This window comes from Rhinolophus sinicus, linkage group LG05 (assembly GCF_036562045.2).
Source record: "Rhinolophus sinicus isolate RSC01 linkage group LG05, ASM3656204v1, whole genome shotgun sequence".
Taxonomy (NCBI): domain Eukaryota; kingdom Metazoa; phylum Chordata; class Mammalia; order Chiroptera; family Rhinolophidae; genus Rhinolophus; species Rhinolophus sinicus.
This window is the reverse complement of record NC_133755.1, coordinates 83205870-83218390: the sequence shown is the minus strand read 5'-3', so window position 1 is coordinate 83218390 and position 12521 is coordinate 83205870. Positions and strand designations below refer to the sequence as shown.

General features: G+C 39.8%; 1 protein-coding gene, 1 long non-coding RNA gene and 1 pseudogene across 11 annotated transcripts in view; 2 read left to right on the top strand and 1 right to left on the bottom strand.

The window, feature by feature from the left end:
* The window catches only part of SLC26A8 (solute carrier family 26 member 8), an 80206-nt gene extending 76960 nt beyond the window's left edge, over positions 1–3246 (top strand). For all 10 annotated transcript variants that reach the window (XM_074332852.1, XM_019738820.2, XM_019738822.2 and 7 more), the window contains one exon: positions 2466–3246. In XM_074332852.1, coding sequence (XP_074188953.1) covers positions 2466–2867 — 402 coding nt within the window. In that variant the 3' untranslated portion in view covers positions 2868–3246. The remainder of the gene's footprint in view (positions 1–2465) is intronic.
* The window catches only part of LOC141571637 (uncharacterized), a 49278-nt gene that overhangs the window by 15327 nt on the left and 21430 nt on the right, over positions 1–12521 (bottom strand). The window lies entirely within an intron of this gene.
* On the top strand, positions 1205–2459 carry LOC109450889 (large ribosomal subunit protein eL19; annotated as a pseudogene).

Sequence of the window (12521 nt, the reverse complement as noted above, 5' to 3'; positions counted from 1 at the left end):
AAATCTTTGTAACTTCCCTCATATAGACAAATCCTAGATACTTTATACTTTGTTTTACATTTTTATTGCTTTTTAAAATGAATCTTCTTTTTCATTATATTTTCTAACTGGCAACAGCTAGCATATAGGAAACCTATTGATTTTTTAATTATTTGGTCATCTTGTGAGTCCTTTTACTAGTCCTAAAAGGTTTCATTGTTAATACTCTTGAGTTTTCTAGATTAAAAACGTATTTTCTATAAATATTTTAAATCTCTTATTTTCCAATTGTTAGAATTCTTATTTCAGTATCATGTATTATGGCATTAGCTAGACCTCCCAGAACAATTAAGTAATAATGATGAGTCTTGTTTTCCTCCAGAATTTAATGAGAAAAGCTTCTTTTGTATCTGTTAAGGATAGTGGTGATAGTTGGCTTAGGATGGACATTATATTTACTATGTTTTTTAAAAAGTATTTTTCCAGTTTACTAACATTCTCATCATCAAGACTTATAGTAAGAAAAGGTAAAAGTTTTTTAAAAAAATTTGGTATTGAATATATCCATTTTTTTTTCTAGCATTTAAGCTAGGGAAGACTAGGAGTGGAAATTTTTCTATGCTGGATCTATTAAATTCAAGATGCCTATTAAACATCGAAGTGGAGATGTCAAGAACGGAAGTGGATATTTGAACCAGCAGATCAGGGGGAAGGGTTATAACCAAAAAGTCATTGTCACATATCGATGGTAATGACAATTATGGGAAAAAATTGCCTATGGGGGCAGTGTAGATGGAAAAGAGAAGGGTCCCTGGATCAAGTCTTGGGGCGTGCCAACATCAGAAGTCCAGAAAAAGTAGAGGAGACAACAGACAGGCCAGGAAGAAGCAACCAGGAAGGAAAGAGGAAAAGCAAAAGAGTGTCATGTGGTGGAAGAGAAGAAAACGTTGGAGGAGAGGTGAAAGGTGTTAATGTGGTGGAATGTGGCTGCAAGGCTGATTTGCGAAGCCTGTGGGGTGTCTGCTACGTGCCGGGCTCTGAGCTATCGAGAACCAGTCCCTGCCTACCTCAGGGAGCTTCGAATCTAATAGGGGAGATAGATTTGTAAATAAATAAGGCAATACATTACTGGTACTATGATAGAGGTGTGTGTGTGGGGGGGGGCTGTTGGAACACAAAGGAAGCTAAGCTCCTGGTGAGTGATCTTTGCTCTGAAGGTGGAATGATGAACCGATGTATGTGGATAAGATGGAGGAGGCCAGGCAGGCACAGGGGTCAGCGGGAACAAAGGTAAGCAGTAGGCAGGCATCTTTGGTTCGCTTTATGTCTGGAGCAAACAGTGGGGACTACAGATGGAGATAAGCTAAAGAAGATGGCAAGAGGCCAGGTCACAAAGAGCCCTGCAAAGGATTACCTTTGTGGTTGGAAAGGCAAGTAAGATCAAGAAGACAAGGTGTTTGGCATGGCGGCAGCCATGGGTCTGCTCAGGCTTCAGAAAGGTTTGCCTCCAGGGTCCTCCACTGCGGACCAAAGAAGGTCTGGTTGGACCCCAGTGCGACCCATGACATGGCCAGCGCCAACTCCCATCAGCAGATTCAGAAGCTGATCAAAGATGGGCTGATCATCCGGAAGCCTGGGACTGTCTATTCCCAAGACAGATGCCAGAAAAACATGTTGGCCTGCAGGAAAGGCAGTCATATGGGTGTAGGTAAGCGAAAGCGCACTGCCAGTGCTCAAAGCCTGAGAAGGAAACCCGGATGAGAAGGATGGGAATTCTTCGCCGATTGCTCAGATGATACCGTGAGTCTGAGATTGACTGCCACGTGATCACTGCCTGTACCTGAAAGGGAAGGGTAACATGTTCAAAAACAAGTGATTCTCATAGAACACATCCACAAGCCGAAGGCTGACAAGGCTTGCAAGAAGCTTCTTACTGACCAGGCGGAGGCCCATAGGTCTAAGACTAAGGAGCACGCAAGCACCGTGAAGAGTGGCTCTGGGCCGAGAAGGAGAAAATCATCAAGACTCTGCCCAAGGAAGACAAGCCCAAGAAGTAAAGCTCCACCTCTCCCTGCACATAGTGGCCTGTATTGAAACTCAGCTCTTCTAGCAATTCTCCAGTAGATAGATCGATCCTTCAATAAAATAGCCTTCATGTGCCTAAAAAAAAAAAAAAGAAAAGAAAAAAGACAAGATGTTTTAGAAAGCCAAGACCTTTGCTGTTCAAATGGTTGACCATGAAATCCAGGCTAGCTGAAAATCCAGAGAAACTGGAAGTTATGGGCTGATTTGACTTAAAGAATAATGAGTAATTGAGGGACCAGAGGGTACAAAGAAGACAAAAAGCATATTTAGGCCAAAAATAGTTTCTACTTTGCCGGAACCCATGGTTTCTGGTACCTTAAGTCCTGTTGTCTTCTGAAATTCCTTGACTATTCAAAAGTTAAATTTAATTGGGAATTTTAACCCATCTAATTGTATTTCAGGATTCAGAGTCAAGACATGAAATGAGCAGCATGATCCCCGAAGCCCCCCAAAATGTAAGATCCAGCTTCCGCAGGATCCCAGACACGATAATAGAGGAGGAGTCAGAGCTGGACATGGAGACGGAGCCCATGCTGGAATCAGAACAAGAAACGGAGCTAGACCCAGAGTGCGAACTGGAGCCTGAATCTGAGCTAGAGCCCGAGACGGAGCCGGAGCCCGAGCCCGAGCCCAAACCCAGGCCAAGGGCTCAGACTTTTCCTCGGCAGCCGTACTGGCCTCTGTATCAGCCTACACCTCCCAGCTCCCCAAGTCAGACTCGGCCTAGGACACAGTCGGCGCAGATGAGGCGGCAACATAAGAGTTCATATTCACCTACAGGAGCAGACACTGAGGAGCCCTAGGAGATGAGCTGGGAAAAAGGGGTCATATTCCCTTGACATATCTCCCCACCCAAATGGAGTCACTTGCTCAGGAGTCCTGGACTAGTTACAAACTAGCAGGACTTGCTCTGGGCCTCCTCCACCTGCTGCCCTTCCTCCTTGCTCAGCAGTGTGTGCTGCCACTCTTATGTCATAATACTAAGCACCAAGAATGATCTCTGAATTTCATATCCTCATTTCACCTTCAGCAGATGCTCCAGTGAAGGATTTCCTTCTTCGCACACCCCACACCTCTGGGGTTTTTAACACGCAATCTAACTTACTCCTCTCAGCTGTTCTCCTTTCTCCAAAGATATGAGGCTCAAATAAAATATATGACGCTAGTTGCATTTGGACCCTTCCTGCCTCTTCTCCTTTCTCTGCATTCTGTATGCCTAAAGAAATATCAGGTGGGAGAAACTACAGAAGTGGGTAGACATGGTGGAGAAGAGATGAGCGAAACAAAGAAAAGCTGGGTAGCATTTGTATTTTATATGCAAGGTATCTTTATGGCACTGATGGTGAAAACAGGCAGGTTGAGCCAGGCCAGCCTGTGACGCATGTAGTATAAGGAATCGTTAGGCTGAAGGCATTTTGCCTTCTCTCCAAAGTCAGGATCTTATCCTGCCACTGTTTCAGAACGCCAATCAGCTATACCAGCTGATGAGAATGTCAGCTCTATACAATTCTCCCTGGTCTTCAGATTCCCATTCAACGTTGCTTCCTTCTTATAGGCTTTCAAGACACAGGCAATCTAGAATCTGTACTTTTGGTAGGCCAAACTTAGTTGAAATCTGTGACAGACACAAACCCATTAGGAATTGGAAGTCAGTCATTACTAGTTTGGTTCAAAATCATTCAAAAAATGTCCCCTGCCCCACTGAAAAAATGTCTAGTATTAAGTTACAACCAGAAGGGAAATATAGACCCTTGGGCAAAGGCATATGGAATCCTGAATTTTATTTCCCACTCAATAAATAAGATTCTTCTTGCTTGGGTACTGAATTTCTCTCATCTGTTAAAGAAATCCTTGTTAAAATACAGGTGTCTCTTATCACAGATAGCATGTGCATTCACTCATTCATTCTACTAACATTTACTAAGCATCTGCTACATACATAACACCCCAAACTGTGGGGTAGATAAAGTAATATTATCCCTACTTTATACATACATAAACTAAGACTCAGATAAGTTTTGTAACTGGCCCAAGGTCATATACAATTGCACGCTAAAATGGGTGGGAAGCCAAGTCACCGCTTCATTTGTTCATGTTTACTCGATACATTTATTGAATTCCTACTATGTGCCAGGCACTGTCCCAGGTGCTAAAGATAAAAGATGAGCAGAATAAGAGACAAAAATAATTTTAAATTGTGGTCCTTGAAGGTAAAACTCTGAGGAAACTCTGAGAGCATAGATCAGGAGAACCTGGAACTATCTTGGGTGGCAAGGACGTTCTTCCTATGGTAACGACATATGCATATGGCCTGATATCTGAAGGATAAGTAGGAGTTAGGCTTAAAGCAAGTTCCAATGACTGCTAGGGGGGCAGAGTCAAATGGTGGACCCAGGGCGGTGCCCATGGATGAGTACAGAAGGTGGGCACCCAGGGACACAACCAGATGGAGCCTAACGGTAATTACCATAACACCAAGGGCTCAACCAGAAACTGGGTCAAACCAGGAATGAGCTGTCAGGATGGCAGGGACAGGCACATAAATGTGGCAAACCAAGAAAACATTCCACATTTAAAATAGGAGACTGGAAAGTGCACAGAGCCCAGTTTTCATGGGCTGCCACCTTCTCACTCCAGCTCCCTTCTATTCCCACATTTCCATCAGAGGAAGATCTTTAAACACAAAATCAATGGCTTCTGACACTGGGGCAGCAAGTAGTAGATTTTAGAATTTGGTCCTTCCTCCTACAACTGCAACATAGCTAGATATTGGCTTTGATGCATGACCCCAGAAAGACCAACCAGTCTATCTTTAAAGAATATTCTGCTATAAACCCATAGCATCCAGCCTCTTCTAAAGTAATATGACAAGGAAAAATGGTTAATTGATTGTAAATAGTAACTAGTAAAGTGAGTCACGATTAAAAGGCTGAGTCTTCTTCCAAAATGCAGATCCTCTGAAATTCTGAGACTTTACAAAATGCTATGCTTGGGTTGGTTAGTGCACTTTTCATAGCATGGTCATCATTGCAGCTTTTAGCTTTCTAATGAGAAATTGGAGAAAAATTCTGAAGAATGAAACATCAGTACAGACTGGATCTGAAAGTGTAAATGTCTTAGGACAAATTTTCTCCATTACTGAATAAAAACCCTCAAGGCAGCTTATGTTCTATAGTAAATGGGGCATGGTTTTTATATGTGAAAAACTAAGGCGGAATCAATAGAATTGCAGAAAAGTAGATTTGGAAAAGAGACTGGCCAAAATAGGCGACCATAGGTTGCTGTTTCTAAATATGTGAGACATCTCAAAGCCCAATGATCGTACCGTGAATCTCAGCCATATCTGATTTAGATGATATTAAGATGAGACTTTGGACTTGACTTTGAGTTTATAACATATGAGAAAGACATGAATTTTGGGGGGGTGGATAGTGTCAGAGGTGGCATGCTATGGTCTGAATGTTTGTTTCCCAAAAAAATTCATATGTTGACATTCTAACCCCCAAGGTGATGGTATTAGAAGGTGAGGCGTTTGGGAGGTGACTAGGTCACCCTTATAATTATTAATGAGATTAGTGCCCTAATAAAAGAAGCCTCAGAGAGATCCCTCCTCCTTTCTGCCATGTGAGAACAGAGCAAGAAATTGGCCATCTATGAACCAGGAAGTGGGTTCTCACCACACACCAACCCTGCCAGCACTTTGTGTTGGACTTCCCAACCTCCAGAATTGTGAGAAATACATTTTGTTGTTTATAAACTACCAGTCTATGGTATTTTGTTATAGCAGCTCAAATAGACTAAGACACCCAAGGACTTCACTGTATTGCATCTAGATTCAACTCTCATTTCTCGGTACAAATAGAGGAAGTAATGACGTAATACAAAGTCATTAATGATCTCAGTGCTAGGAAGACCATGAGGGTCATCTACTCTAATTACCCATCTAACCTCTTACAATTAAGTTAACAAACAGTTATTGGAAGACTCACCATATCTCAGATACTCTATGTTTCAGTAACTATTGCTGCATAACAATCCACCCCAAACTTAGTGGCTTAAAACAATAATCATGTATTTATTTGCTCATGGTTCTGCAATCTGGGTTGGGTTTAGCTGAATCCATTCATCTAGGGATTCAACTGGGGCTAGAAATCAAAGATGGCTTTACTCATATGTCTGACACCTCAGATGGGATGGCTGGAAGAGCTGGAGACTGGCCAGGCATCTCTCTCTCTCTCTCCACATGGTTTCTCCAGGAGGGTACCTGGACTTTACATGGCCATCAGGGCAGTTTCACCAACCACATTCTGTCGATCAAAGTAAGTGACAAGGCCAGCCTTGATTCATTGTGAGGAGAAATACACTCCACTTCTTGAAGGGAAAAGAGTGTGTGGCCATTTTTAATCTGCCACGCTATGATAAGCACGAGGATAAAAGGATGAGTAAAATATGATTTCTGCCCCCAGTGAGCTCCCAAACCACATACAGGCATTGTGGGAAGGGAGTGTCATGCACTCCTACGTGAAAAGCTGATAGTGAGAGGTAAAGTGCTGTGGAAATATAGATGACAGGAGGTGTTAGAAAGAATGTGGGTCAGGGAAAAGTACTGAGAAGAAATGACATTTGAGCTGGGCATTAAGAATAAGTAGGAATTGTGGGATAAAAGAGGAAGTACACAGTACCACCTATGAAGTAATCTTGCCAAAACATTAAACCTGAATATTATCAACCCTCTAGACCTAACTACCAGATTATAGGAAATATAGGGGCAGAGGAACAGGTTAAATGATGCCAAGGGGGCAATCAGCAGAACTCAGACAACTGAACGGGACAAATGAGCCAGTTTCTTCAAAAAGTAGTTGAAAAACTTCAACTACAATAAAAACAGGGAGGGGAAACCTATGAATTAAGAGACAAGAATAGAATGGGCGGACGTTGTTTGAATCCTGATTTGAACTAATTGGAAAAGAACATGAGAAAACTTCTACTTCTGAGTAAAACGTAGTAGGAAGTAACAGATCACCACTCCCTCTATATTAAGAGAAAAAAAGAATGAATTGTGAAAATAAATGGACTGGTTTCCAAATAATATTTTGAAAGACATTGAAAAGTCGTAGAAGCTAAGAAGACTGAAAGAACTAAGGTTAGGAGAGAAAAAACTCCTTCCTAGGTGAATTGACCATTTTATTTCTTAGTATTATTTGCTGAATCTGGAAACAGGCTTTCCTGACACAGAGGGACTCTACTAGGTAAAAGCAAAACCAATGAAGCTTTTGGTGGCCACTTGAGGTGTCGTGACAAATGGACTGGTTTCCTCTTTGAGACATTTGCTGAGCGCCAGAGCCACTCAGGAGGTTAGGAATTGGACTGCAAAGGCAAAAGGAAAACTCCCACAGTCTCAAAGTATTTTTGTCTGGGAGACAAAGTTCACTAGGGGAAGGGACCTTTAAGCACACAAAAGATCTTGCCCTTGAGACATTTGAAACCAGAGATGGACTAGGTCAAACTAAAGTCACAACATACTCTATTTCTGACAGAATTGAGACGATCAGTCTCTCAACTTATTTGCCTAATAAGAAGCACGTATCCTGTCTGGAGAGGATTTTTTTTTTTTTTTTTTTTGCACAATATCCCACATACAATTAAGAAAGAAATCACAAGGCATTTCAAGAAGCAGGAAAGAATGTCTGATAATTGAGTTAAAAAAAAAAAAGCGTACAATAGAAGCAGTGCCGCAGACGATTCAGGTGTTGGAGTTAGCAGTCAAGGACTTCACAATAACTATTATAAATATGTCCAAGAAAGTAGAGTAAAAGATGGACAAAAGTTAATGAAAAGGTGAATAATTTCAAAAGAGAAGTATAATCTACAGAAAAAGAATCAAATGGACATTCTAGAACTGAAATACAATATTGGAAAATAAAAACTCACTGGACTGGTTTAACAACAGACTGGACACAGCAAAAGATAGGATTATATAACTCAAAGACAGTAAATAGAAAATATTCAAAATGAAGCACAGGGAAAATGGGGTAAAAACAAAATAAAACAGAAAAGAATCTTCAAGACATGTAGGACATAGTCAAATGACTAAAACACAATAATGTACGTGTTTTAGTAGTCCCAGAAAGAGAGAAGAGACTGGGGAAAGTAATATTTGAAGATATGACTATGACTAAAACTTTGCCAAAATATTAAAGATAGCAACTCAAAGATTCAAGAAGGTTTGCAAACCCTAAGCAAGATAAATAGAAAGAAAACCAAGCATAGGCATGTGCAATGACCAGCCAGGAAAGGAAGGAGGAGGGACACAGGCTAGAATAGGGCTAATTGATTATTCATTTAGTAATATCTAATCTACTTATTTAGCAATATGCAATAGTAAAAGACAAAGGCAATTAATAGAATGTGCTAATGACAGAAAGTAAAGGCGGTTAAGACTAAACTATATACATTGATAACAATGTCATGTCAAAGGAGTACACACACTTATAAGTTCAAGAGATCTCAACATATGTTTACTATTGATCAAAGATCACTTGGCTAAATACACAAATAACATCAGTAAGGAGTATCCAAAAGCAGTACTGAGCTCTACAGAATAGTAACTATTACAGTAGATGCAAAAGCTCATCAAAGTGGGGGAGAACAACACTGGAAAAGTCATAAATCAAAACTTTGCCAGATCTGTAGCTGAGAGAAACTCAGGCGTCTCCCACACCGCTGTTTGTTAGTTCCCAAGAATGCTGCTGCTGTTGTGGTCTTTGTTGTTAGAAGTCAAGGCGTTTTCTGACGCTATAAGCTGCAGGTTGCATATAAGTTTTCTAGATGCTAACAAGTTCTCAAGAAGGCTAACCATGGAGAACAGCACTGGAGAGGCCAGGAACCAGCCAGCCCTCACCAGGTCCACGGTGGAAGTCAGGACATCCCCTGGTGTTGTAAGCTGCATGTTGCTGGACGTCTTCAAAATGTTAGAATGATGAGAAATAACCAATGACAAATGACCAAATGATGAAATAATAATAACATTGCCGACTGACGTCTGTCTTATATATATTTTCTCAGATGTACCTTAGAGCCAAGTTTCTTGTTCCTGCCTCCCCCTCCGGGAGTGGCCAGTTCCGGGAGGGTCCGGCAGTTACTGATATGAGTGCTGCCCATCCGGCCGAAGGGCCAATTCATCCGGATAAGCAATATCTACTGTTCTTGCTTGGGACCATTAGCCCAAGGTCTTCCAAAGCCCAGCAACGTGCCTGTCACATTGTTCTGATATAACTTAGCTACTTCTTCACTGCATCTGCTGATGTGGGCGAAACAGACAGAACAAAGAGGGAATTCTCTGAACCCCTGATCAAGAATTTCTTTAACCGTAAGCTAACTATCACCTCACAACACGGACAGAACAGCAAACATCATCTCATATCTCCCCTACTTGAGAGAATGAGACCAAACAGAAAACCTCATCTCACATCTCCCCTGCTCGGGAGAATGAGACCAAAGGGGGAATTTACTCAACCCCTGATCACAGCACAGTAATCACCTCACATGCAGGAACAGATAAAAGTTAATAGACAAAAGCTCACATCAACCAATGAGGACAAATTTTCTTCAACATCTTCCCTACAGCATGTCATAGTCAAATTGCTGAAAACCAAGATGAACAGAAAGTCTTAAAAGCAGCCAGAGGAAAAAAGACACATACTTTCAGAGAAACAACACTTATTGCTGACTTTTTAACAGAACCTGAGGAGAGCCAGATCATAGAATGACATCTCTGAAGTTCTGAAAGAAAAAATAATCAGCTGACCCAGTGAAAATATCCTCTAAAAATGAAGATAAAATAAAGATGTTGTTAGACAAACAGAAATTGAGAGAATTAATTACCTAGAGATTCACTCTACAAGAAATAGTAAAGAAAGTTCTTCAGGCTGAAGGAAAAATGACTCCAGAGGGAAGCTAAGAACTGCAAAACGGAACGAAGAGCAAGGGAAAGGTTAAACATGTGGATACATATAAAAGAATATTGACTGTGATTGCTTAAAGCAACAATAACTACATTTTGTGCAGTTTATAACTTATGTAAAAGTATATTACGTGACTACAAAAATACAAAAGGTAAGACAGTAGTAAATGGACTTAAACTGTTCATGTAGTGGTAAAGAACTAATTTAAGGTAGATTATAGTAAGTCAAACATGCATATTATTGTGTCTTGGGACAATACTAAAATAATAACTTTTTTAAAGGTATAATTTAAAAATTAATAGAGGAAATAAAAGGAATAACAAAAAGACTTGATTAATCCAAAAGTAGGCAGAAAAATGGAATAAAAAGACAAAGAATATATGGGACAAATAGAAAAGAAATACCAAATGACAGTCTTAAACTCAACTATACCAATAACTAAATCGACTAAACATTCCAATTACAAGATACAGATTTTTCTGAATGGATGTTTTTTAAAAGACCCAACTATATATATGCTGTTTCTGAGAGACACGCTGTAAATATAAATATGCAAATACATAGAAAGCAGAAGGATGGAAAAATATACCAAGCAAATAGTAACTGAAAGAAAGCTGAGGTGGCAATATTAATATCAAAGTAGATTGTGAGATAGGAAGTATTCCCAAAGGTTTAAAGGGGCATATTACACAGTGATGAAAGGGCCAATTAAACAAAACAACAATCTTAACTTTGTGTATACTGGATAACATGGTTTCAACATACGTAATGCAAAATGATGGAAAGAAGAAGAGAAATAGACAAATCTATGAGCACAGTTGGAGATTTTAACATAATCCTCTCAGTTCAGAAACAAAATATTCTAAAGTCCATGTATTTTCAGGAGGAAGATAGAGATGATGATTAGCTCCGTATTTCAAATTAAATACAGAGGGTGCCAAACAAATGTATACACATTTTAAGAAAGGAAAACTGTCTTAAAATTGTAATACTCAATATATACTGATAACAAAAGATGAATACAAGTCACGACTGACTTGTGCAATCATAATTGGTGCTCAAAGTGGTTACCATCAGCGTCCAGACACTTCTGATGACAGCGATCTACTGCTTGAGCAACGTTGACCAAAGTGTTCACTTGTATACATTTTTTGGCACTCCCGGTATATATAGCAATATTTTAAGGGTACCCACTAAAATAAACAAAGTATGTAATTTCAACACCAGTAAAGGGGAAAATGGGGCTGGAAGGACTCAATTAATCCAAAAAGGAAGAGGGGCAAGAAGGAGAAAAAAGAACAAACCCCAATATGTTATCAAGTCTGATAAATGTAAGTGTCTCAGTGGGACTACTGAACCCAGCACAGATAAGCCCGAGGTTCCCAATGAACCAAGGATGAGAAGGGGAGCCACATCTACAGAGGACCTAATGTCCATTTGGGGTGAAACTCCAAGAAAAATCTTGAGTTTCACTATGCTTTCCTTGAGTAAATCTTCTCAAGTTTCTAGCATATGGTAGGTGCTCAGAGCACATTTGCTGAAGGATGATTAAGCTTGAAGATCAAACATGTATTACTCATTTCTGAGGTCTCTCAGTTTCAGACTGATTCCAAAAGGTTGTTCGTGTACATCATCAAAAAAAAAGTGTTGACAAAGCATTTTAGCCCACCACTCTCTCATCCCTTCTGGAATATGGCCTAAGGAACAGCTTTCTATGTATATGAATCTTCTCATTCATTCATTCATTCATTCACCTACCCATTCATTTTACTCTCTTATTCATCCATGCATGCATGGATCAAACATTCAATATAGTCCTTGCCCTCAAGGTATTCATAATCTGGACAAGAAGACAGATGGATAAAAGAATAAACTACAATACGATGTGATATGTACAGTCCAAAAATTACTAAAGGAAAGGTACAGAAGGAGGAAGGAGGAGAGAGACCAGGTTTTTCAGAACAGGCGTTCCATTCTTTTTTGACTGCAATCCACATTTTATAACATAACATAAAACAAGACACACACACACACACACACACACACACACACACACACACACGAGACAAAACTTCCGAGAAATAACTCTCCCCTATGTTATGTGATATTCGTCAATATATTCTGTTCTTTTCTATTTCTCAGACTGAATTGAGCTCTACTTTATTGTTTAATTATCTTTTAAAATAGTAAAATTAGTTACAGAGTTCAAAAAAGAAAAACTATAAAATAGTGAAAAATCTTGCTCCTAGCCCTATTCCACAGTCATTCTCAAATTCTTTTCTCTCCACCCCACAAAGATAACCACTATTATTAGTTTCTTTTGTGTGTTTCCAGGTCCTGCTAGTTATGCAAAAAACAGTACGAATAGCTATTTGTTTATGCAAATAGAAATGTGAATATATGAACATAGAGATTTCTGTTCCTCTTTTCTTGCCCAAATGGTTATTAAATATTTTTGACAACTTTCTTTTTTTAAAAATTATCTTGGAGATA